Below are 21862 nucleotides of genomic sequence, written 5' to 3' on the forward strand. Positions count from 1 at the left end.
AATGACAACAGTGAAGCCATTTTCCATTGCTACAGAAATTCCAGTATTGGAGCCTTTTGTTACTCCAGAAGTCAAGGTTTCCAGAAGAGCTAGCTTAACCCCAAGGAACATGTCACGAAGTTTGCCTTTCCTCTTGGGTTCTGAGGACCAGAGAGCATTCCCTACTTTTTCAGAAAATTGGTAAGACGTATTACGAACACTTAAAACCCAGAGGAATTAAAGCTTGTTCCTTTGTGTTGTGTGGGGCAGATCACGTGAGTTGTGTATCATGCCTGACACAATGGACTACAATCTAAGTTTGCTAATTTGCAGTGAACATTGCTTATGTATGCTTTTTAACAAACTAGAGTCTTTTTTTGCCTCATTCTGACACCTGTTTTTCACTGAGTATAAGGCATTCAGCAAGCCCATTTGAAGATAAGCCATCAAAACAAAGCCCAAAAGAGCTAATTCTGCAGCTGCAAGCCCCAGCCTCAGCCTTCTGGCTCCTCATCTCAAGGGTCTGTGTGGTGGGTGGGGAGGAAGGAACAATGTCACCCCATGTGTAAACGCCAGCGTCCATCCCCATTACCCGTGCATCTGAGGGTACAGCGTGAGCACCAGCGAAGTGGTCATTTGTACTTAGAGCCTGCAACCTCTGGTGCATGGTCCATGAATAATTAAGACCACCTGATATATAAACCATCATGTCAAAGTGAGTGTTTTGCATTGCATTTTAAAGCCAGTCCTACAGAAACTTCCTGCCTGCCTGTCTTCTTCTGTGTCTCCTGATTTTCCTTCTCTTGATTTGTGGCATGTTTGACTCTTGAGATTGCTGACCCTCTAAGCAGGGACTGGATCAGACTTTAGGCTTCTTTGTAACCTCTGATGCTGCAGTGGGACTCAGGGAATCTCAGATAACATCACGATAGGACCCGGACACCTAATATCAAACATGCACACCAATGCCAGAAGTACCAAAGCAGAAGGAAGAGATTTTTTTGTACTTAGATAGTCAAGAAGATTCTTTTCTCCAGAGTCATACCTTCATTTATCAACACCTCTGAGAACCAGGCTGCCAGGAAGTCCTGGAAGAGATATTCAGCATTTGGCGCTAGTCGCTCCTACTCTCCAGTTTCTATAGGGTCTGGAGAATGACTTTACCACTGCCGGTTACCACAGCCACATCTGCGTGATACGCAGAGGGAAAGCTGCATAATTTATGATGTGTAAGACTACGATTATGAACTAGGATTTCACAAATCAAGCCCAGTGGAAACATAACCAGGAGAGTCAGCTGACTTGAAACGGAGCCCACATCTCCGTGCAGGATTTACCGCCATGCCCGTCTGGTTCATCCCATCATGAAGCGTGCAGGCCCCTGACTAGCCTTCGGGGCCAGATCTTTCACTAGTTACAGAAACCTGGGAAAACATACAGCGATTGAGCACCGGCAGCCAGTTCTGTTGGGTCAGCAGAGAGTGCTTTAAAAAACTTGAAATAGGACACGTTTGGGTAAGTGGTGGCCCCCACAACTTCCTATTTTCCAAACCCAGACATTTTACACATTTATGTGACTCCACCTCTGAATGTGTCATGCCCGGATAGAACCTTGGAGAAGCAAGTACCTGTACTTAAATATGCACCTTCCTCCCTCCTTGACTACAGAAGATGTCAGAAAGGGAAGGGGGTGCCATAGAGATGGGCTTACTGTGCTGGTCGCTCCTGTCCCTTGTCCCATCCACTGTGCCATCCGGAAGGATCCTCAAGAAGTGGCCCCCGTTGCTACAGTAGAGGAGTTTGGGCTTCTTGTAATTCCCTGGAGGCAGATTAAACTTCTCGGTCAGGGCTGTGAAGGTGGTGATTTCCCCTTCAGCCATGGCTCAGCAGCTGCTGCTTGTGGCGCTTTCAAGACTGTAAGAAATTGAACAAACTTATAGTCGGTTCTTCCAGCAAAGGCACAAAATGCACTTTGAAGAGAGGAAGGACAGCTCCAGGGCACAGGGCTCCTGGGTAGTGAGTAAGCACAGCCTGCCCAGGTGATGCCTGCAGTCCGCGGGCCTGTGAGGTGGCTGGTGGTTAAGGAAGGATGGTCCCAGGCCTGGGAGGGGTTTCCAGGGCATTTTTCCCTCTTCCCAATTGGACACAGCTTTGGACCAAACTGTGCATTTTTTAGAACTTCAAATTTAATCATCTGACCATGGGGAAAAAAATCATGTTTTGGTCCCTCCTTCTGGTCCACACACATCCTCAAATTAAACACCGAAGTTGCACTAAAATAACACCCAGGGTCTGGCTGAAACCCACAAAAGCTGAGAGGCCAGGACCAAGGTTCTGCCCTCCACCCTTACGCTGCGTTGATGAGGTACCGTGAAGCAGATAGCACAGATGGCCTGGACGTTCGGGACCTGCAGCCAAAGGCACAGGAGGCCTTTCAGGGACACAACAGGGAAAGCAAAGGGTTAGTATGTTAAGGGAAACTTCTGGATTTGCTGGGGGAAACAGAACTGGAACCAGGGAAAAAGGCACAGACTGGGAGTAAGTGGGGTTTTTAAAGGGCAAACACCATATCAAAGGAAATGTTATGAGACAGATCATTATGAAGGCTATGCCTGGTTCCTGCCCATTCCGCAGCTTTCCACATAGCTTCATGTGGCACAGAGAAGGTGGGTCTGTCCCTTGCACGCAGGCTGTTTTCATCCTAGCTATTTTCTAATGTGAGATAGAACACAGAAACCACCATATTATATATAATATACCTTTAACATTATATGTAGCCACTACATACAAACTTATATTATTAATGTGAAAATGCATCACTTACACCTCAAAGGATTAAAAAGCAAAACCAATGAGCATTAGAATTGGTGAAAACATATACTTGCTCCACCATTTAGGAGAAGGAAGTGCTGGTGACTCTAAAAACTGAAAAGAAAGAGGCCAAAAAGAGACCAGGAAACTAATGTGTGAGCTGCGCTTTTTTTTTTTTTTTTCCCGAGACGGAGTCTCTGTAGCCCAGGCTGGAGTGCAGTGGTACGATCTTGGCTCACTGCAACCTTTGCCTCCCGGGTCCCAGTTCAAGCAATTCTCCTGCCTCAGCCTCCCAAGTAGCTGGGATTACAGGAATGCACCACCACACCAGGCTAATTTTTACATTTTTAGTAGAGATGGGGTTTTACCATGTTGGCCAGGCTGGTCTTGAACTCATGACCTCGTGATCCGCCTGCCTCGGCCTCCCAAAGTGCTGGGATTACAGGTGAAAGCCACGGCGCCCAGCCTGGGAGCCGCACTTTGTAAGTGTGAGTAGTGAATGTGATCATCAATACATATTGATTATCAAGTGGTCTTAGAATAAAAATCATCATCCTCATTAACGTATTTTGGGCTACAGGTTATCTCAAGTAATCTCACCATAATCCCTTGAAATGGACACGAATATTATCCTCATTTTTAATAAAATCAAAGCTTAGAGATGCTCAGTGACCTGCCCAAGGGCAACAGCTAGTAAGCAATGGAGCTGAACCACAAAAGGGGTCTGGGAACAGAAAGCCCCAATTTGCCCTTGATCACCATGAAAAGGTTTAGTGACTTTATCAACACTTATCTTTTTATGAGGAGTGGGGTTTTTACCCATTGTCTGGCATGTACATCTGCCACCATTAACTTGTCATTCATATATTTATTTGTGACCCAAAGGTTGGCTAGTCTCCACCAACAGCCTCTCTTTTTGCCCCCATGCCATCTGTGAAACAAGACTCCATGGATCTCCTCCTTCTCCAGGAGAAGCCCACCCCAGCAGCTTCGTGAGCATCATGGAAGACCAGCAGCTACCCTGCCTTCCCTGCACTAACAATCCATCAGTGCCTGTAGCAGTCGTGTGGAGCTGCTCTCATAGGAGACGGTTCCATCATAAATCAAGACACCAATTACAATATGTCCCTATGACTTTAAAATGAGGGCTCGTGTTGGAAGCCTCCATCTGTTTTCTCTGCTCCTGGCATTTTAATGTTTCTGGTACATTTTTCCCACTCTGCCACCACATGGGCCAGCCATTGTCCCTGGTTTCAGCTACTGTTGGAGGTGCCTCCAAGAATCCCAAAGAGAATTTTGCATATATTTAAACTATATGCAAATATGCGAAATACATATTTTTAACTATATTTAAAGTCAGACCGTCCCAAATGTCCCCTCCATCCCATATGGTGAAACTTCGATCAATTCTTTTCACTTAATACAGCAACAGACAGAAAATAAACATAATATTACATATATATAATATATATAATTTTATTTATATCAGTTTCACAGAGAGGATTGCAGAGTTTACCTTGCATAGTACAATCTCTCTCCATCCTCACTGTCTCTTCCAAACCTTTCTCTCTTATCCATAAGCCTCTAAGTCCTTCTGTGCCCACCTCTGGCTCTCTTACTCTCTCTCCCTCTGTCTCTCCCTCAGTCTGTCCACTCACTCCTGTCTCCACCCAGCCTCTCACTCTAACTCCTCACTTCACTCCCTTCTGGATCCACTTCTAATGTAAAGCAATTTAGCTTTTCCCAGTGTGGATATCTTTACCCCTCACCTCTCCATTAGCACACAACCATCACCAGATTCCCCTTCCTTAAAGTACAGCTAAGAGATAATGATTTTTTTCTTTCATTTGTTTTTTCCAACCACTTCCTAAGTTATGTACTTCATTTGGTACAGGAGACAATAATTATATACTAGTTGTTGCCACTTAACTGCACAAATAGTCATTTGTATTGTCAATCTTAGGTGGGCTGAATTTTGTTTCTCCTTGTCTCTGGACTTCCTCCAGTGTAGGTCCCCATTTGTCTCTGATTGTGGGGCAATTTCATGTTAAGAATGGCCTTTCAGGCCAGGCATGCTGTTTCATGCCTGCAATCCTAGCACTTTGGGAGGCCGAGGTGGGTGGATCACTTGAGGTCAAGCGTTCAAGACCAGTCTGGCCAACATGGCAAAAACCCATCTCTACTAAAAATACAAAAATTCGCCAGGTATGGTGGTGCATGCCTGTAGTCCCAGCTACTTGGGAGGCTGAGGCAGGAGAATCGCTTGAACCTGGGAGACGACAATTGCAGTGAGCCAAGATTGCGCCATTGCACTCCAGCCGGGCGACAGAGCGAGACTCCGTCTCAAAAAAAAAAAAAAAAAAAAAAAAAGACTGTCTTTTCTTCTAGATTCTAGATCATGTGTGTATGAGCCATGCAGCCCAGACTTCACCACTGTGGAGTTTTCACTGGCTGAATGACCTCAGCCAGAGCCCAGCAGGTCCTCAGGGGCCCCTCCCTCCTGACCACAGTGTACCTGCAGTTATACAAGGCCACACCTCTGCTCTCTGCCTGCTCCCCTCAGTGAGAGGGACCATCATGAGGGTGCCTATACTGATGTCAGATGGCTCCCCAAACCCTTCAGATCCACACCTGAAAACCCGAAGGAGACATGTAGGCTCCTGAAAATAAGCCTGGAGTCAACATGAAACTGACAGAACATAATAGCTGAGATTGATGACTCAGCTGAAACATACAAAAAATGAAATCCCTTTTTGTTGCTAAAGGAAACCCCAGGGGCAAGAAAAGCCCTTATTTTAAACTTTATTTGTAATTTACCTATAGTTTGAGCAGTAGTTGGTCCAAAGTTCCTTGCCAATCCACTATTTGTTAAAGGATAGAAATAAAGGAAGTGTATGGCGTGATAAAGCCACAAGGCAGCAACATTAGCAGGCCCTTGGAGATTTACACAAATTGCTTTAATAAATGAATCCATTAACTAAGTGAAATCAGGCATTAAGTGTAATGGAAATTTATAAGCTCTGCTTCTTGTTACTATTTTCTTTTTAGTGGCTGTCAGAGGAGGGGATTGTCTGTTGTGTTGGGAAACGGAGAAGATCAAGCCCAGCGAACTCCGTGTCATCATTGTGCACGAAGCCCAGCCCTTTGAGATTTGGGGTATGGGTGAGATTTTAGGAAATCCAGATGATTTTTTTTGATTTATCAGTGACACCCAGGTTAGAGGAACACCAAGCCTATTGGAACATCTGTGTTAAGGCTGACATACTTTGTCAGCTGTGGCCTCTGGAAGGGAACCTGAACTCTGACACATGAACAGGATGTGGATAGTAAGCAACCACTTTGGCTCTGGGAACCCGGGCGAGTCATTCACTCCTTCTGAGATGTTTCCTCTAATAATTCTCATCCTGCCTCTCACACAGTTGTCTGAAGGATTAGATGGGTACAATATTCATACAGCACTTGAAAAATGGGAACTGACCTATAGGAGATAATAGTAACTGGTTATGTTGAGCTAGTTGGAGCCTGGTGTGATCTAAGTCAGCTGTGATTAAATGCTTAATTAAAAATAATTTTTTAATTGGTTTGAAAATAGAAGTTTTTCATTCCCATATTTGGCAGAAATGAGCTAAGCTCCTCCCCCTGTGATGTAAGCCACAAACATAGCAGAGAAGATGAAAGACGCAAAGGTAAGCCATGGTTATGTAAGAAAAAATCCTGGTCTGCATTTCAGACTCAGTTCTCAGCTTATCAACAGTTAATATAGTGACAGTTACTATATAGTTATTATAGTTATTTGCAAAGCCCATTATTTCTAGGAGACATTTGTGCTCAGCTTGGCCCTGGAAACTAAGCTGGAAGGAAAGACTGTGATGTGTTAAGAATCAAAGGAAGGCAAACACTGACATTTAATTTTTAGTTTTGTTTTTAATCCCTGTCATTGTGTAAGCAATGTGGAATACCCATGAAGGAGGATATTTTGCAAAGTGTATAAAGCCACTGAAGGTAGATGTGTAGACAGACACCTGTTAAGGTGATAATTGGATGTATCCTCAAACCCAGCATACACAAAATGGGCCTTAGCTTTGGTTCCAAATATGCTCTAAGTCCTTGCTCCCTGTGGCTATGAATGGCATCACCCAAAATCTTAACTCTTCCTTAGAGATATTAACTTTAAATTTTGTTAAGTCAAATATACATGTTAAATGTTAAAGGTAACTACTAAAAGAAAAGAAATAGAATGTATTTAGTCTAAGCAGCAACTGGTAGGGGTAAGGGGGATAAGGTGGAATAAATAAAACTGTGCTTATCTTCGTGACCAGCCTGATGAACATGGAGAAACACTGTCTCTACTAAAAATACAAAATTAGCTGGGCATGGTGGTGCATGCCTGTAATCCCAGCTACTCAGGAGGCTGAGGCAGGAGAATCGCTTGAACCCGGGGAGGCGGAGGTTGTGGTGAGCTGAGATTGTGCCATTGCACTCCAGCCTGAGCAACAGCGAAACTCCGTCTCAAGAAAAACCAAAAAACAAAAAACAAAAAAACCCTGTGCTATTCCAAAATAATCTAGAAAAAGAAAAAAAGAAAATAAAGTAAAAAAATTGCTCAAAATTAGGTGGCCAAACTAAATCCAAATATATGTATAATCACAATAAATGTAAATGTGCTAAATTTACTAGCTACTGTTTTTGTTTAAAATCCATCTGCACTCTGATTACAAGAGACACATTTAAAACATAATGACATAGAAAGGTTAAAAGCAAAAGAATGAAAAATAGATACCAGACAAATGTTAACAAAAAAATTGAAAACTCAGCTGGGCGCGGTGGCTCACGCCTGTAATCCCAGCACTTTGGGAGGCTGAGGCGGGCAGATCACGGGGTAAGGAGATCGAGACCATCCTGGCTAACACGGTGAAACCCTGTCTCTACTAAAAATACAAAAAAATTAGCTGGGCTGGTGGCGGGTGCCTGTAGTCCCAACTACTGGGGAGGCTGAGGCAGGAAAATGGTGTGAACCCAGGAGGCAGAGCTTGCAGTGAGCTGAGATCGTGGCACTGCACTCCAGCCTGGGTGATAGAGAAAGACTCCATCTCCAAAAAAAAAAAAAAAAAATTGAAAACTCGTGTGGCGATATTAATATCAGATAAAGTGGGACTAAGACAAAAAGAATGACTAAAGATAAAAGGAATTGCCACATAGTAGGTGGATTAATTCAACAGAAAGATATACAAATTCCAAACATGTATATATCTGATGACATAGCCTCAAAATACATAAAACAAAAATTGACAAATATGTAAAGAGAAAATGACAACTCCACAATTACAGTGGGAGATTTTATAATACATTTCTGTCATAAATGATAGAGCAAACAGACACCAAATATTAATATGTAGAAGATTGAAATACACAACTAGTAAACTTAATTGATGAGTGTATAAAAGAACCTTGTACCCAACAATGAAGTGAACATCATTCTTATCAAGGACACATGGAACATTTACAAAAATTGACCATGTACCAGGTCATAAGGCAAGACAACCCAAATAGAAAAATTTGTTTCATTCAGACTATTCTTTGGGCAGAATAGAAATCACTCCCACCTGTACAGTTGGTGACAATGCCCTTTCAGTTTTACCTTTTTAGTGTCTCCTAAAGCCATCCCCTTTTCTCCAGCCTCACTTCTGTTGCCTTAGCACAGATCCAGCACCTGTCTCACCTGGGCTGCTGCAGCAGGTGTCACCTTTCCAGCACTGCCTTTTTTCAATCCACTGTCAATTCTGCTGCTAGTGACCATTCTAACTCATCACTCCCCTGCTGTAGATCTTTGACTGGGTCATTGATTTCCCGTTGTCTTTCAAGATAAAACCCAGACTCCTGCCATGACCTGTGAGGCTCTCATCATTTGACCCCTTCTTAACCCTGTGACTTTTTCTCTTATTGGCCTCTTTTTATAGTCCCCCTACACCCTCATACTCACCCAGGTCTTAGCCCAAACATTCTGCTGCTGCCAACAGTATTTTCTGTCTCTCTCTCTCTCTCTCTTTCTCTTTCTCCCTCCCTCCCTCCCTCCTTCCCTCCTTTCCTCCACCCTTTCACCATGGTCTGACTAAGTCACACTCACCCTTCAAAAATTTAGCTGGATATTTTGGATATTTCCTCCTCGAGCAAGCCTTATTTGGACACATCCCCCAACCCTAACCTCCCTACTCTTTCTTAAAATTCACATATACCAGTTTAGGTGGGTTCATTCCCCCGTGTTCTCCCAACAGCAGACAGCATTTCCTTTACTTCACTGCAGCACTGGATGTAATTCCCATCTATATCCCCCTGCCTAAACTCTTCAGTGATTTCCCATTGCTCCGGGACAAAAACAAAAGCCTTGCTGTGGCCTACAGGACTCTGGGAGGTTCAGCCCTTACTTCCCGTCTGCCTCATTTCCCACCACGTCTCCCTCCAAACTTGCCTTCCATTTTCTGATTCCCTCCCACCCTAGGACCTTTGCCCATGCTGTTCCCTCTGGAGTGATGTTCCTCTCTTTCTCTCTACCCTACTCCCCTGGTTAACTCCTAGTTTTTCTTCAAATCTTAGTTCAACTCTCAATTCCTCATGAAAGCTTTTCCTGTCTTCCCTGAACTGAGTCAGGTTCCTCCAGTTCTCACAGGACCATTTAACATTTCTTCAAGGCTCTTGCTACCAGTGTTTCATTACACATTTACTCTTGTGATTATTTAATGTCTCTTTTCATGACTTGACTGTCAGCTCCATGATAGTACAAACCAATTGGTCTTGCTCACAATGGTATCCCAGTGCCTAGCAAAATGCCTGGCACCTAATGGGCATTTGATAAACATCTGTTGAATGAGCAAATGAATGTAATTTAACTACGTTTACTTGACTGACTCCTTCATTAGTCTCTGAGACCATGGGACAGAAACTGTGCCTTTTCTTTCTATATCTAGCATTGAGCAAATACCTATGCATATTAGTGTCCTGTGAATTCTTGTTGATTGAAGGGCCAGTCCTTTCTCAGGAGCCTCTCGTGGAACATCTTATCAGACTACCTAATTAGCAGGTGCTGTCCTATAGGTATTGACAAAGAAGCTAAGCCAAGAGTCTAAATGTATTTTAATTGGGTTCAAATTAGGCCAGAATACCCTACCTTTGGTTAAAGGCAGGCTCAAACCCTGTCCTCATCTTGTAATAAATACTTCCTTATTTCTTTAAAGAAAATACTATGGAAATTAAGGATCTCAGAAAGGAAGTGATCAGCTCCTTTAGTCTCAAGTCTGAACTTATCTAACCAAGAAAAATATTTGTAGGGCCTGGAAAAAAAAATCCAGGTTTTTTTATTTCTGCCATGGCGTGTTAGGCTGGCAGGGACCCACCTTCCACTCCCTGGTGAAGGAAAGTTGCCGAAGAAAGGGAGGCAGTGTGTTCTTTGCTTTCTATTTCTTCTTCTCCACCCTCCATGATCTGTACTGAGTCTGAGGTAGGAGTGTAGCCATGGCTGACTGGCCTGGGCTAGCATCTCAGCATGCTGCCCCCAAACCAGTTCTGTTCCATGAGCTGAAATCTCATCTTCCATGGTTGACAGTAAACTGTGGACTTGACTATGGGATGGACTTGACAATGGTGTGCAGGAGACAGCTCCCACAAGCTCATGAAAGCCAATTATTAAATATTCAGGAATTTTACTATTATTAAATCATTAATATCTTGAAATCAACCCTGGTGAGAATATTTATATCATAGAAATTGGCAAATGCCAGGGCTTTTAAAATTCTCCTTTTTTTTCCCCTCTGATAAACTTGGGTTTGAATCCTGGTTGGAGACTCACTAGTAAACGACTCATTCTCACAGTGCCCCAGTTTCCTCATCTGCAAAATGGGGCTGCATAACAGTAGCTATTGAACAGAGTCACTGTAATCTCAGCACTTGAGAACTTGTACGCGTCTGATAGATGTTAGCTTGACTATCACCAGCTGTGTACCCTTTTGTCACTTTTTTTTTTTTTTTTTGAGACAGAGTCTTGTTCTGTCGCCCAGGCTGGAGTGCAGTAGCACGATCTCGGCTCACTGCAACCTCCACCTCCCGGGTTCAAGTGATTTCTCCAGCCTCAGCCTCCTGAGTAGCTGGGATTATAGGCACATGCCACCACGCCCAGCTAATTTTTGCATTCTTTTAGTAGAGACGGGGTGTCTACCATGTTGGCCAGGCTGGTCTCAAACTCCTGACCTCAGGTGATCCACCTGCCTCAGCCTCCCAGAGTGCTGGGATTACAGGCGTGAGCCACCGCGCCTGGCCCCTTTTGTCACTTTTACGAATCATCTGGTGTTGATTTAGGATTGAACAAACTTGATTTTTCATATTTAGAAATATTTTGTGTCATTTCATTAAAAAAAATTTTTTTTTTTTGAGATAGGGTCTTGCTGTGTCACCCAGGCTGGAGTGCAGAGTGCAGTGGTACACTCATACTCACTGTAGCCTCAAATTCCTTGGCTCAAGTGATTCTCCCACCTCAGCTTCCCAAGTAGCTGGGACTACAGGCATAGGCCACCATGCCTGGCTAACTTTTTTTTGTTTGATTGTTTGAGACAGAGTTTCGCTCTTGTTGCCCAGGCTGGAGTGCAATGGCACAATCTCGGCTCACTGCAACCTCCGCCTCCTGGGTTCAAGCAATTCTCCTGCCTCAGCCTCCTGAGTAGCTGGGATTACAGGCACCCGCTACCATACCTGGCTAATTTTTGTATTTTTAGTAGAGACGGGGTTTCACCATGTTGGCCAGGCTGGTCTCGAACTCTGGACCTCAGGTGATCCACCTGCCTCAGCCTCCCAAAGGGCTGGGATTACAGGCGTGAGCCACCATGCCCGGCTGCCTGGCTAACTTTTAAAATTCTTTTTTGTAGAGATGGGTCTCACTGTGTTACCCAGGCTGGTCTTAAACTTCTAGGCTCAAGCAATCCTCCCACCTCGGCTTCACAAAGTGCTGGGATTACAGGCATGAGCCACCACGCCTGGCCCATTTAGTAATATTTTAAGAGTATTCGAAAAATACCATGTTCTAAGTGATAGGTTAGAATTTTCCATTGTCATTTATAAGCACTGATGCACTCCTCTCATTTGCTTAGGTGCTCAACATGATGTGCTAGTGATGAATTTTCAGTATATTTCATGGGTCTACATGTGTTACTGTTCAGGATGACAGAGAATGTGCTTAATAGTCTTTCTCTTCTGTTCTTTAATTTAGGATACTTTTAATTCTAAAGACTCCCCAAGTCACTGAGAATGAACTGTCCCCTGGTTTCTAGAATCAAATATTATTTGAGGGAGATCAAGATGTCACATACTCTAGAAGTCAACAACTTCTACTCAGTGCCTGCCATGGGCAGAATGCTGCAGATGTCCTGGAAATTTAAAAAAGAAAAGAAAGAAAAAGAAAGACCTGAGATCCCTAATCCACAATTCTGAAATTCAAAAGGCTCTGAAAGCTAGAAGTTCTTTCACAACAGATCGTGGCAAAACCTGGCCCAAACTGTCCTGAGACTTAAAGTCTATTTGTTTTGCTTTGTGTTAATAATACTTATATAATCTGGTACAGTTATTAATGTGTTTGATTCTAGGGTAGTGTCCCAGACACCACTGGAGTTGTTCCATAATATACAATATATGCGCCATACTACCTCGCTAAAATTATCCAAATTCCAGATTCTGAAACATATCTAGCCCAAGGCTTTTCAAATAAGGGAGTATGGGTTGGTAGTAGAAATCAGTTGCTGCCTTTAAGGAGTTTACAATTTAGCCACACCAGACTCATCAAGCCATGTTTCAGACAAGAGGGACATAGATGCTTGCATCTAGTGTAACTGGCAGGAAGTGGGGGCTGTTATCTAATCCAGCTGTGTCACCAAACAGCTCAGTCCCAGCCCCAGCTTGCACACTTCTTAACGAAGAGTAGAGAACTACAAGCAGACACACACACACGTGTCCTGTAGTGTCCTTTATTTCTTCCCTTGATTCTGTATGTTTTTTCCCTGCAGTCTGGCTTATTCATCCACAAAACACTCCCCCTCATAGAGCATCATTCAGTTGGAGGTCAGGAATTCTTTTAAGTGCTTAGAGAAAACAGTATCCACTCCAAAAGAAAAAACAGAGTGCTCCCTGGTGCAATGGCGTGCTCTGCCGGCCCCCATTCTGTCTGGACTTTAATGGTACACCACGGTCCAAACCATCCTGCCGGCCCTGGGCCATCCTGAAGACCTGCACACATCTTAAATGGAAATATCCTTCCTGCAGACGGACACATTAAAGCCCCAGGGCTTCACACCAAATGCAAAGTGATTCTGCAGGGGTTCTGGCAGCCCTTCGCCACCTCCTTTAGCCTTCTCTCACTGATGTGTCTCCAAAAATCTTTTGAATCTGTTGTTGTGCAAGTTACAATTTCCAGAACCAGCCCAGCAAGGACATTCCTTTCTCTAAATCAGCCAACCTTCCAGCTTATAGGAAGATGGTCTGTTGGCTGCGTCTTTTTTTTCTTCCCTCTTGACCTAGAAAATTTAGCTTCTCCAGACACAGTCTTTTGAAGTATGTGTTTGTTATCTCTTTAGAAATGCTGAGGGCTTGCCCTACCATTTGTTACTCAATAGCCGACTCTGGACCTACCCGTAAATAATAAAATATGTCCACAAATAATAATATAATGACCCTTTTTGAACATTTACTGTATGCCAGATATGGTTCTAAGCACATTACATTAATTAATCCTCAAATTCTGTTAGGAAAATATTTTTGTTTTTGTTTTTGGCTAGGAAGGAAATGAATAGAATAATATTCTCTGTGCAATCACCTACCCTAGCCTGTTTTAATGCCCCAATGTTCCAAAGTTTAATTAACAGAAAAGGGAAGCTGTCCTCGACTGAACTCAAGGCATTGTCTGAGTTCCCCCATTTGGCAGCTAAGGAAGTGAGGCTCAGAAAATTTATGTCATTTTTCTAAGGTCATACCACTAAATATTAAAAGTAATGGCAAAAGCGCAATTACTTTTGCACCAACCTAAAACGTGTTTGAGCTGAGATCTGAAGGTAGGGTTTGCTGACTCCAGAGTCCACTATTTTCATTGCTGAATAAATGTGGATAAGAGAATAAAATGCCCCTTGAACTGAGTGACCCTTGAGCTTCTCTATTCTTTTTACTCTACCAGCCCCTGGAACGTGTACAGTCCATTCGTTCATATTCTAAAGGAGATATCTGTTTTTATTGAATGGAACTTTGCAAGTTCCTCCCCTGATGGCCTGTCCTCTTCACGAGGGTGCAGCGTCCCACCATCAGCACTTTCCTGATTGTCACTCCTGTGCCTCCTTTAGGCGACCCTGCAGCCTGTGAGACCATCTTGGCCCTTGTCAGGGCAGCCATTTGCCATTGCAGATGAAGGGTTGGGGAGAGGCCAGAGACTCCTTCAGACTGGGTTGGAAATGTCATGAAAATGGAAATTCTCACAACCTGAGAGTCATAGACCTGGATTTGGGTTTCTGCTGTGTCATTAAGTTCTTGCAAACCAGGCAGGTCACGTAACCTTTCTGGTCCCCAGTTGTCTTCTCTGTAAAATGAAGCTGTTAAGAGCTCAGATCTCATCATGTTGCCATGAGGAAGGAATAGGACAAGGCCCAGGAGGGAGCTTGCATATAGTGAGTGCTAGGAAATGTCAGCTATCATTATCCTTGTTAGTATGAACCTGTGTTTAGTGAGTTGATTATCTGAACTTTGATAGCAGTTGGGGTTTCACGGAGCATTTGGGATGAATAAACAAGCATCTCTGGATAGCTGTTGTGTAGACACTATATGAGGTACTTCATAATCATTTTGTATTTGCTGTTCCTCTATCATATGGGCTAGATGAACACCTCTCCTTCTTCTCCAGCCAAGAGAAGTGTGATGCAGAGAGACTGGACAGCTTACCAAAGCAAATCTGTGGCTTAGTCAATAATAAAACCCTCAGTCCCGAAATACCAGTTTATAATGTCATCCCCATTTCCAAGGGGCCCAGCCTCCCTCAAAACATTAAAAAATAAAAAGGACAAAACTCACATTTCTGCTAGACAGACAATATCCAGGCATCTCTGGAAGAACAGTTAGCAATCCCAGCATATGGGTTTGTGTATTAAGGTGCTTGGATATGAAGAAGGAATGTAAACCCTGTGGAGCTCGTTTCATATGTCAGACTCCATTCTGGATCTTGAAAGGGGGCCATGGAGGCCCCAGCATTCCCCAAGCACCACGCAGGAAGCAGGCAGGGGAGCAGCGCCCAGGATATGCAAAGTGACCCAGTTGGTATCACAGCCAAAGGGCAGGAAGAAAACAGTCACTTGCCCCAGTGCTAGCCTTCAAGGGCCAAGTTTTTGCAGAGCCTACACTAGGACAATGTAAAACTTGTGTCTTTTTGCATTTTTTCTTTTTAAGGATGTGGTCTATTTTTAGAGGTTCCATATGCTTGCCAACTCCCTTTGATCCCACATAAACAGTCCAAAAGGAACCATTCTCCCATTTGCACTGTTTGCTCCCTGTTTCAGCACCACTGACGGCTCTCATTGTCCCGTGACCACATCATTAGTATTCTACACCTGGCTCCACTCACAACCCAGCTATTGGCAGGCAAAGGAATCCTCCTTTATGGGAAGGAGATGGTGCAAGAGAACATCACCAAAGGCCCCAGGACATGACTGGTGTCTGATAAGGGAGGAAAGGGCTTGGAGGTGAGTTAAAATCTTGAATCCAAGAAGCTATACTAAGAGATAAGTCTGCCTTGGTATCTAGCATCTTCAGGAAGGTGCACATTGCAGTCAAGATGTCATTTATCAGGGCTGGGCGTGGTGGCTCACACCTGTAATCCCAGCACGTTGAGAGGCCGAGGCGGGCAGATCACGAGGTCGGGAGTTTGAGACCAGCCTGACCAACATGATGAAACCCCGTCTCTACTAAAAATACAAAAAATTAGCGGGGCGTGATGGCACGTGCCTGTAATCCCAGCCACTCGGGAGGCTGAGGTAAGAGAATCACTTGAACCCAGGAGGCAGAGGTTGCAGTGAGCCGAGATCACACCATTGTACTCCAGCCTGGGTGAAAGAGCGAGACTCCGTCTCAAAATCATGAGGCTAGATAGAGATAGTTGCCAATAACTCTGTCGGTAAACTCATCCATCAAACATGGCCTCTCATGGGAGTTTTCTTTAACTTTGGCAGGTAGCTCAAAACATGGTTTGCTTTTATCCCTTCAACTCCTCATGGTTTTTCTCCTTGTTTCTTTTTTTCTAACTGACCTTTCAAAGCCATTTATATCCTTCATGTCCACTGCCCCCTGTCATGTTTAGAGATTAAAGAATCACTATGTTGGGTGGGGTTGTTTGAAAAATGGAGAATTTTGAATTTATTGGCCTTTGAAAGCAGATTAGGCAACAAGAAGTAAGGAGGAACGTCAGAGTGACTTCTCCTTGCTTCTCGGAGCTGCCATCTTTTCGCACATAATTCCTCTTCACATTCAAGATCCTGCATTCCTGGGCTCCTTTTTGGCATTGTCAGGTTCAGTGGGCTCTTATGAAGTTTGATAAATCTAGATGTTTAGATAGGCCCCTGGGGTGGGGCAGACAGAAGGCAGAACTTTTCCTAGTGTTTCATGATATTGTACTCTTGAACCCTCAGTGGTGAGAGCAACTTTTCTATAGATCTGTTCAAAACTTTCCAGTTAGTAGATTGTAAAATTTTATACAATGTAGGAAGTTTGATAGGCTTGATTTGCAAAAATTATTTTTCTGTGTGTAACAGGTTCTTGCTCTGTTCCCCAGGCTTTAGTGCAGTGGCACGAATACAGCTCACTGCAGCCTCAAACTCCTGGGCTCAAGCGATCCTCTTGCCTCAGCCTCCTGAGTAGCTCAGACTACAGGCACGCACCACCACAACCAGCTAATTTAAAAATATATATATTTTTAGTAGAGACAAGGTCTTGCTATGTTGCCCAGGCTGGTCTTGAACTCCTGGGCTTAAGCAGTCCTTCCACCTTGGCCTTCCAAACTTCAGGGATTATAGGCATGAGCCACTGCGCTGGGCTGCAAAAATTTTCATTAACACATAACATTTCCAGGCAGAGCATTTGCCTCCGAACCCAATTGCGTTAGGCCCAGCCTATCTAAGGAAGCCCTCCTGACTTCCTTGTCCTCTATCTCAGACCGAAATGTGTTTCTTTCATGACAATTATGATAATTTAGGATTGTGTTTACTTTTTTGTTTACTTCTTATTGTCTGTCTCACTCCACACAACTGTACATGCACACTAATGTAAGCCTCGTAGGGGCCCATTTCAAATTTGTTTTGCTCACATTATCACTGTTACTCATCCTGTCTTTATTATTATTATTATTTAATATTTTGTTAATCACAGATTTTTTGCATTAAATTGGATTTTTGAAAAATACTGCATTAAAATATGATATTATATATACATATATATATATATATATTTTTTTTTTGAGATGGAGTCTCGCTCTGTTGGCCAGGCTGGAGTGCAGTGGCATGATCTCGGCTCACTGTAAGCCCTGCCTGCCGGGTTCAAGTGAGTAGCTGGGATTACAGCTGCCCACCACCACGCCCAGCTAATTTTTGTATTTTTAGTAGAGACGGGGGTCTCACCATATTAGCCAGGATGGTCTCGATCTCCTGACCTCGTGATCCGCCCACCTCGGCCTCCCAAAGTGCTGGGATTACAGGCGTGAGCCACCGTGCCTGGCCTAAAATATGATTTATCTTGAGTGCTTGAGTACATTTTTACCCAAAGCAAGTGCCTCCCCCACCTCCCCCTAGTCCCAGCTGTGTTAGCTGGCTGACTTCTCTGAGGTCTGCTAATCGAGCCCTTTGACTGCCGTGAGGGGTTATCACATTTAAGTACTTATTACCAACCCCGCTGTCCACAGCAGGTCCAATTCACCAGCAGCTCCTATCTTACCTTCTGAAATAGCCCCATCTTTTGTTCTTGGCCCCCTCCCATCACTTTTACACACAGAGCCAGAGAGATCTTTTAAAGTTTATATCAGATTGACTACTCCCTAGCTTAAAACCTGTCATGACTTTCCATTTCCATAAAGTAAAATCCAAACCCTTACCATGGCCTATGAGACTCTGTATGGTCTGGCCTCACCTACGGCTCCTCCCTCCCTTTGTCCCTCTATTCCAGCCGCTGCATGTACCCTTGGGTCCTTGAGCCCACTATGGTCTCCTCCGTATGGCTGCCTTCCTACAAATTGGTCCCTCTGCAGCAGTCCCCTTCTCTAACAGTTTCCCATGGGCTGCCTCCCATGCCCCTTTCAGAGGGCAGCTAAAGTACCACCACCTCAGAGGTCTTCCCTGGTCTCCCCAACTAAGGTAAGTTCCTTCTCTACCTCCATGATTCTCTTTTGCAGCCTCTTGTTCTCTTTCTTCCAACATTCACCATCATCTGTAATTAATTATATATCCATCCATGCGTTTCCTTGTTTGACGTCTTTTTCCCACGCTAGACTGTAAGCTGCTGGAGGACAGAAGCCATGTTTATTCAACACCTTCTGCCCAGCCCTCAAACGATGGCCAGCACAGACGAACTGCTCAGATATTTATTGAGTAAATGAGGGAGGGAGGGAACAAATGAACAGATAAATTTTCAGCTTGTAGAATCTTGACCTAAGGACTCTGCTACACACTAAGGGACTTCAATGTCCCATTCTACTCTTTGTTGTAATGAACTTTGCTCTTCTAAAGCAAGTGTTTTTCCCCAAGATTATTTTTATAGAAAAAAGTGAAGCAAATATAGAGATAATTATTGATTCTCGCTCATCAAGTCCCTGTTCCCTATCACCAACATCCTCCTGAGAGCCTGCTGCAGAATTCCTGGGAACCACAGGAAATACGTCCACTAACCACTTGAAAAACATTTATAAAAATAGACCGGACTTGACCTTCTTCCTGTGGAAGGGCCTCTTTCCTCAGGGCAAACATTGCAAAGAAATTTTATCTCTTCTTAGGAACCTCTCTTTCCAATCACTTTCCCAGCAGGATTTATCTGGACATTCTCAGAATCATGTTCTGAAATTATTTCCCCACTGGCTGGGTCATCACTTGAGCAAATTGCTTATGTATTATTTCCATGCTATTGTTTTTATATTAAAATGATAAGATAGAAATCAAGACCTGGGGGAACTATTGGGATATTTCAGTGCACAGACATTCCAGTAGGGGTAGCTTTATCCTCACCAGGGGTTAACACCCATTGCTTCAGACTTCAATACAGGTGCGCTGCCTTCCTTACTTTGATCATTATCCTCTCAACTCATTCCTTACTTTTAAATTTTATTTAAATTAGCTAATTTTTTTTTTTTTGAGACGGAGTCTTGCTCTGTCGCCCAGGCTGGAGTGCAGTGGCACAATCTCGGCTCACTGCAATCTCCGCCTCATGGGTTCAAGTGATTCTCCTGCCTCAGCCTCCCCATTAGCTGGGACCACAGGCGTGTGCCACCACGCCCGGCTAATTTTCTTGTATTTTTAGTAGTGATGGGGTTTCGCCGTGTTGGCTGGTCTTGAACTCCTGACCTCAGGTGATCCACCCACCTTTGCCTCCCAAAGTGCTGTGAGTACAAGCGCGAGCCACCGCGCCCCGCCTAATTTTCTTATTTAAAGCAAGCTTTATCTCCCTGGTGTAACTGCAAAAATTTCCTATAAATAGAAGGCAGTGATAAAGATCAATACAATGAAGCACAGCAATGGCATTGACTTCTGCTTAGATGCTGCCTCCTGTATGCTGAGCTCTTTTGGTTATAAAGAGAGAAGAGCAGTTCTTCTAGGGAAGTTGAAAACATAATTGTCCCAAGACAAGGTTTTCTCCTTGAGTAACCAAAATGACTAAGGAGACTTAAAGATGGGGGCTTCCTTTCTCTCTGCAGTGTTGTTCAAAGATACTTCTCAGTACCACTCAGAATTCTCTTATCAACAGGAGCACATGTATCATACTTTTGGGAAACAAAGAAATAATATTTAAGGTCTGTTGCTTTAGTGTTGTATCAATTCAACAAAGCAGGGGACATCAGTCCACTTACAAACCCTTAACTATAAGAGAGTGATATAAAAATTAGAAAATACAGATAAACAATAAAAAGTTTTAAAAGATTGTCCATGATCATATCTGCCAGAGATACCTTCTGTTAACTTTTCTGTTCATAGAGATTAAGCATCTTACAAAGCAGAATCATATATAGAGAGTGAACTGTTTTATAACCTGCTCTTTTATGATCTGACTTTACTCAATACATTAGGAATTTCCCCCTCATTAATAAACAGAAACCTACACCTTCATTTGTAATGGTTGCGTAGGAGTCCACGACAGGAACATGCAAAACTGTGTCAACTAATCTTTTATTGTTGGACATTTAGGTCGTTTACTTTTTTTTTTTTTTTTTAGACGGAGTCTTGCTGTGTCGCCAGGCTGGAGTACAGTGGCACAATCTCGGCTCACTGCAACCTCCACCTCCGGAGTTCAAGTAATTCTCCTGCCTCAGCCTCCTGAGTAGCTGGGACTACAGGCGCCCGCCACCACACCTGGCTAATTTTTTGTATTTTTAGTAGAGATAGGGTTTCACCATCTTGGCCAGGAAGGTCTCAATGTCTTGACCTCGTGATCCACCTGCCTCGGCCTCCCAAAGTACTGGGGTAGGTTGTTTACTTTTTATCACTATTATAAGCAAAACTGCTGTAGTCGTCTTTGCCAACTATCCCATTACTTCTTTGGGAAGAATTTATGGAAATGGAATTACTGGGGGAAAGCACATGCATTTTATTAAGGCTTTTACTCAGACATTTCCGAATGTGTGTACCTTTTACAGGCTTGAGTTCCATTTTTACTCCTTGACTTCTCTCTACTTCCTTTCTGATGTATATGTCTGCTCTTTAAGGTAGAAGATAAATTAATGTGAAAGTTTTAGATCTGTTGACTTTGGTGTCAAAATCTCCTTGTAAAAGAAGAGGCTTGCTTCCTTTGCCTAAACTTCCTCTGAAGACATACAGTAGCATTCATGGAATTTCCCTGCACCCATTTTTGTGCACGTGCCCTACCTGAGGGATGCTCCTCCAGCAGTGTGGGCCTGTGACTCTTGCCGGAGTCCAGCATGCCCCAGGCTCATGGGGAGCAGAATGCCCACTGCAGCATTGGCTGAAAGCAGCTTTGGACTTGCCTTTTGCCTTTGACTCTTTGGGTCCCAATTTACTGCCTTGCTATTCCACCATCAGAGGTGTCTCAGCTCCGACCTCTGTTCGAAGCTCATCCCCTGACTTCTGACCTCTCCTCCACTCCTGGCATCTGTTCAAAGCTCAGCTCCTCCATGAATCTCCAGGCACTAATAACTCTGTTGAATCAAGACCTCCCTCGGCCGGGCGTGGTGGCTCACGCCTGTAATCCACGCACTTTGGGAGGCCAAGACGGGCGGATCACGAGGTCAGGAGATCAAGACCATCCTGGCTAACACGGTGAAACCCTGTCTCTACTAAAAATACAAAAAAAAATTAGCTGGACGTGGTGGTGGGCGCCTGTAGTCCCAGCTACTCGGGAGGCTGAGGCAGGAAAATGGCGTGAACCCGGGAGGCGGAGCTTGCAGTGAGCCGAGATTGTGCCACTGCACTCCAGCCTGGGCGACAGAGCGAGACTCCATCTCAAAAAAAAAAAAAAGAACTTCCTCTAGTGAAATCACCTCTCTAAAGTTTTATGTGTGTTCCTTTTATCCACTGTGACCACATCTCCCACTTATTAAATGCAGGGCTTTTGTGCCTGGCACAGAGCATAGTGTATTGAAGTAATACTTGCTGAAATAAGAATCCAGCCAGTCTCCCAGATTGAAGTGAGGCTTGGCACAGCCAACTTAAAAATGGCAGACGGTTGTGAATTCTTGCTCACTCAGCATTCCAAACGGTATCCTTGTATTTAAAATAAGAGACAGCCTAGATTCAGGGTAAGAACCATGGCTGGAGTTCAGACCCCTTGCCACTGAGCAGATGTGTGACTATAGGCCAGT

General features: G+C 43.9%; 1 protein-coding gene, 1 long non-coding RNA gene and 1 other non-coding gene across 4 annotated transcripts in view; 1 reads left to right on the top strand and 2 right to left on the bottom strand.

Annotated features, from left to right (window-relative positions):
* The window catches only part of LOC134761435 (uncharacterized), a 383675-nt gene that overhangs the window by 288554 nt on the left and 73259 nt on the right, over positions 1-21862 (top strand). The gene's annotated exons all lie outside the window — the stretch shown is intronic.
* FGF1 (fibroblast growth factor 1) overlaps positions 1-21862 on the bottom strand; it is a gene marked incomplete at its 5' end in the record, with an annotated part of 94524 nt that overhangs the window by 18721 nt on the left and 53941 nt on the right. Inside the window, 1 exon segment of the mRNA NM_001133601.1 lies at positions 1691-1893. Coding sequence (NP_001127073.1) covers positions 1691-1893 — 203 coding nt within the window.
* LOC112133620 (small nucleolar RNA SNORA36 family) lies at positions 13586-13722 on the bottom strand. Its single transcript, XR_002915251.1, has one exon. It is a non-coding gene; the product is annotated as a small nucleolar RNA SNORA36 family (small nucleolar RNA).

The sequence above is a fragment of the Pongo abelii genome, chromosome 4 (assembly GCF_028885655.2).
Source record: "Pongo abelii isolate AG06213 chromosome 4, NHGRI_mPonAbe1-v2.0_pri, whole genome shotgun sequence".
Classification (NCBI taxonomy): domain Eukaryota; kingdom Metazoa; phylum Chordata; class Mammalia; order Primates; family Hominidae; genus Pongo; species Pongo abelii.